At 33.2% G+C, this 4891-nt stretch overlaps 1 protein-coding gene across 1 annotated transcript; it reads right to left on the bottom strand.

The window, feature by feature from the left end:
• Window positions 1-486: 486 nt before the first annotated feature.
• On the bottom strand, window positions 487-1332 carry LOC130671936 (uncharacterized). The gene has a single exon (XM_057476083.1). The coding sequence runs from the start codon at window positions 1330-1332 to the stop codon at window positions 487-489; it is 846 nt and encodes a 281-aa protein (XP_057332066.1).
• Window positions 1333-4891: the final 3559 nt, after the last annotated feature.

Below are 4891 nucleotides of genomic sequence, written 5' to 3'. Positions count from 1 at the left end.
TTGATTGGCTATCGAAGGTGTCGGAATCATTCTCTTTTTTATGATAATATTCCTGATCGTCTTGCATATCCATTCAGAAAAGATTGCTCTAACTGTATTTTTTTAAATTAAGATAAAAGACGATATTTTATGTAAGACTAAAATGTGTATTTTTAGGTTAGGAAAAAAATACAATAGTTTATCATACATTTGAGATTATATCAAATAAAAAAAAATACTTGAGGTTATGTAAGACTTAAATGTATATTTTAGATTATAAGTAATAAAAACAATGTATGTCAATATAAAAAATAGTTTATTTATTTATAAATGTAAGTTTTTTAATTCATACAAGTTTAATAATTATGTTTAATTTATTAATTCTTTGTTTAAATCGTTCTCGATCTCTTGCTGCTTGTTCCCATTTGCCTTTTCTTGCTTGTTCGTGTGCAAATCTCCATACATACAAGTAATGTATGGTTGGCGTTGGATTAAATTGTACAGTCTTCATATTAGTTTTCGTACGATGCTGCTTATGGGATTATACTCGACGATGCGATCATGTATAATGAGGCAATAAGCTGATGTCTGCGCAGAAAATTGATTTGCAGATTCAAATTCCAGGTGAATGTCCACAGGTCCAGATTTAATTGATTCGTTTTGTTTCGAGCAATCGATAACATACAGTGGCGCTCGTTCCAAAAATTTCTTCTTTGTCAGCAGTGGTTCAGGTTCTTTGTTATAGTAGAAAATTTGGAAATTTACATACATGTCATACAACAGAACATATTGATTGCTTGCGATGTTGAGATTCAAATTCCCATAAGGATAACTCTGAGAGTTTAAAAATAATTTCATGTCCTTGATGTTGCAGTGATCAAATCTACTGGCATTTTTAGTTGCATCATTTTTTCTTGCTGTTTGAAATCCAAAAATGACAAAACGTGGTTTCGCGAGCTGCGTAGAAGTTTTGACAGCCCAAATGTGCTTTGAAGTATTTGGCAATAGAGGATACTCGTACAGCTCCCAAGCACGGGAACTGATTGAGATAGCTGGATCACTTGTAATATAATTCAAAGCTTCAATTTTTTGATTATGAGCCATAGTCACATATGGTACAATCCACTCGATTTTTTGCAGCGTAATTTTAACAGCTTCAGCATGAGCTCCAGCAGCAGGTGTGGCCACAGTGTATGCATTCAAATCGGAATTTGATCTTATTAAAATTAATTCATGCTTTGCATTGATGACAACTTTATGGTAATCTTCAGCAAATCCAAGCAAAAGACTCAGTGGTATAGATACATCAAAGTAGCCATTATCATTGTGTAATTTGTTGACAGCTTCATTCATAATCCAACCCGAATTTTCTAGTGTATTTTGTTGATCAGGACTCGGTGATGTGTATCATTTCATGAAACTTGTGATACCAAAATTTTTGCTACGATCAATCTCAACACCATTGAGTTCGTAGCGTATTTCTTCAAACATATGACAAACTGTCATGTTGACCATGTGAGTAGTTGCACTTACAGCTGTACCATCAGACTTTGTGAATTTTCCGTACACATGTTATGTACTTTTACTCGGAAGTAGACACAAACCTTGATGTTGAACTGCGATTCTTATTTTATCGCTGTTGTTGAATGTTGATGAAGTATACGGGAGATGAGCATGCGCTTTATAGTGCCCAATTGACTCATCAAAAATTATTTGTCGTTGAATATTTAAGATTTTCGCCGCCATGGACGTGTACACGTCAAACAACAAAAATAAATTTTTATTTTCTTAATTTCCCACGTAATTTTAGCCCTAGGCTCTGTAGAAACTGAGCGTTCTGATGTGTTAACACCTTGTGAGGTACTTGGCGACTGATGTTGCTTGACCATGCTGCTATCTTTTTAAAGCCAGCACCACTTCTTGTCTCATACACGATACCCATTATTTTATAGACTTCATATGTAGTCTTCTCGTTCTCGTCTCGCCTCTGAAATTAGCCAGTTTTCCGTCTTGATCTACAATTCTCAGTCTGAGATTATGTATTGCTTGTATGGCGATCGGTGGATAAATGATGTGTGATAGCAATTCAACAATCTTATATCCAGGTGGCACACTCGGGAAAAATTCATGAATAGTGTGAACTCTGTGTTCATTTATGTAAGCACCTGATCCCACTGAACACATGACCTTATTTTGACGTCATACGTAGGTCATGAGCAATGTCACGACATTTGATGTAAATTTGATGTCAACCTGACGTTCTACATGACTTTAATATGATGTAAAGCTTGTAACATCATATTGATGTAAGCATGACTCTTGTATACGACGTCACAGTTATGACTTATGTATTACGTACGTTTGACATAGAATCTACATCACATTGTTATGTAGTAATAAAGTCATTATCCGTATATCATAATGACGTAATTTTAAAATCATACATTTATGTCAGTAGCAAAGTCACGGTTATACGTAATATGGATGTCACTCTTAAATCATATCTTTACATCAGTGACAAGTCAGTATTTTACGCAATGCTGATGTAATTTCCGAGTCATAGTTTTTATCATCTATTTATTGAAATAAAACAATCATAGAATGAATTTTCAAATATGTGTAAATGTGTAAAAATAACAACTAAACGTCGAACATTTTTGGGGTCAAAGTAATCGATAAACTCGATAATAGATCATTCAGACGTTTTAGATTAAAACATTAGCGTGAGCATAAAAAAATTAACTTTATTTTTTTAAATGATATATTGAAAAAAGTGAGGCGAAAAAAAATTTTCGATCGTAAAGCACTCTCTGATGCTTCGCATCATGAGTCGTGCAATATCATTTAGGATGACAAAGGAAATGTAACGACAGTTTGAACTCTTTTGCTTTTATGATTTTAAAATTTAGTATCACAATTTTTCAATCGATTAAATTTTATACGATTTTGTGAAATTATTTAATGTTTCGCAAAATTTTATATAAGATTTTTTAAATTTTACATCCCAACAAAAAATTAAAAAATTTGATGAAACTTAATGAAATTTCATACAATTATCATCGAGGCCGACAAATATTTCTTCTATAAAATTTCATATAAGTTCATGGAGTTTTTTAAATTTTGTAAAAATCCATCACGAAAACTTATTAACTCTGTCTTTTCCAGCATTTCACTCTAAATACATCAATTAAGCACGAGATTTGAACTCTCGTGATGTGGACCAGTGAGCAACGTTCAGTACTACCAGCCAAGAGGAGCCGTGTTCGAACCCAGCAGACACCCAGGATTTTTTCATCATTTAACGTTATCTAATCTTGTTTCAGAATTCGCAATGCGTTCGGGCGGTAATAATCAAATCAAAAGTTCGGTATTTCATTTTATTTTTTTCTTTTTCAAAATATTTTTTCCGAATTGATAATTTTGACATCACCCATATGTCATATTGACGTCATAGAAGGTCACACAGACATCACATTTACATCATGCATACGACATTAGTTTTACATCATAATATTACGTAAAAAAGTGTGAAATAATGAGTCACACCTGACTCATTCGTGACTTATATCTTACGTAAATGATGACATAGCGTAACGTCACTCTGACGTCAAATTTACGTCAATGTGTTTACTGGGATGTGATGTTGCACTCAACTCTCAGAGCATTGAGTTTTAATATCTTTACTTGTAAATTTGATGAGTGAGTTTTATGTGGTGCAAGTTTCTGATTTGTGAATCCCAATAGCTGACCAATAGAATCTTCGGGTGTAACATTGACAAATTTGTACTATTCAATTTCACTTCTCAATTCATTATTGTTTGCTCTTATACTGATGCTGAGTCTCCGTAATTTCTTTTGAATGTATTTTTCAATGTCAGTGATTTCAGAACTTTCTGTTGGTATTGTCAAGATTTTCTCTTCAACAGTTTTATATTTTTCAGCTGCTACATCATTTTCACTCACCGAGTCATTTATATTATTATTTTCCGGCACGGTGATATTGTCATCAAACTTTGTAATTATCGCCGCATTTCTTCTAGCTCTTTTTTTCTTGAATATTTTCTTTTTCTCATCAATGCTATTATCATCATCATTATTATTTTATCCACAGGATACGATACATAGAATTTATTAGCACCTACATCAATATTGGGTATTGAAATAAATGTTAATAACTCTACAAGTCCTAGGACATAATTTTCAGTTGGTGATAATTCAATTGGTGGGAAGTAGTTGGCCTCCAACACGGATCTCGATTTTGTTAACGTTAATGTGAATGACTCAGCCATGACTGATGTGCTGTACACAAAATCACATCAATTTATAGTTGTCTGATGAGAAATTTAAGACACAAATGTCCACTTATAATTGTATTAATATCCTGATATCTTTTGTGATTATATTTTACGCTACCAACATCGAGATACTGCATAAGATTTGCGGTGATTGTAGATTACCAAAACTATCAAAGTAAATAACTTTATCCCTATTTTTCTTGTATGCAACCCAATGAGTACCAGGTCCATGTTTGTCATCAAGATTAATAATAGCTGATTCGTTTTTTTTCGGTCCAGCTTCAGGTAAATCGTTTCTCATAAAAACACCACGAAAGTTTGGAATTTTTAGAGCTTTAACGTACTTCAGTAAGTCGATGTTTGTGAGTGCTTGATGTGGAAGCTCTACTTGTTTTTTGACTTGCATCCTCTGCCTACAGGATATGGTCTCAAGTATAAGCCCATACCACGTCTGTAAGGTTTCAAGTATAAATCTTTCCCCACGGATATTTGTTTCATTTTTAAATTATCACGTTTGCTCTCCACTCATCGATTTTTGGCGGCACTTGCATCATTTACAGCTTTCGCTATACCAGTAGCACCTTTATATTTCTATATTTTATATTTTTATATTTATC

This window comes from Microplitis mediator, chromosome 7 (assembly GCF_029852145.1).
Source record: "Microplitis mediator isolate UGA2020A chromosome 7, iyMicMedi2.1, whole genome shotgun sequence".
Lineage (NCBI taxonomy): Eukaryota > Metazoa > Arthropoda > Insecta > Hymenoptera > Braconidae > Microplitis > Microplitis mediator.
Note: the sequence above shows the minus strand (reverse complement) of the source record. Positions and strands in the feature narration are given on the sequence as shown.

Bases quoted from the DNA above. Each gene is read 5' to 3' on its own strand.
- LOC130671936 (XM_057476083.1), bottom strand. From the start codon at position 1,332: ATGAATGAAGCTGTCAACAAATTACACAATGATAATGGCTACTTTGAT.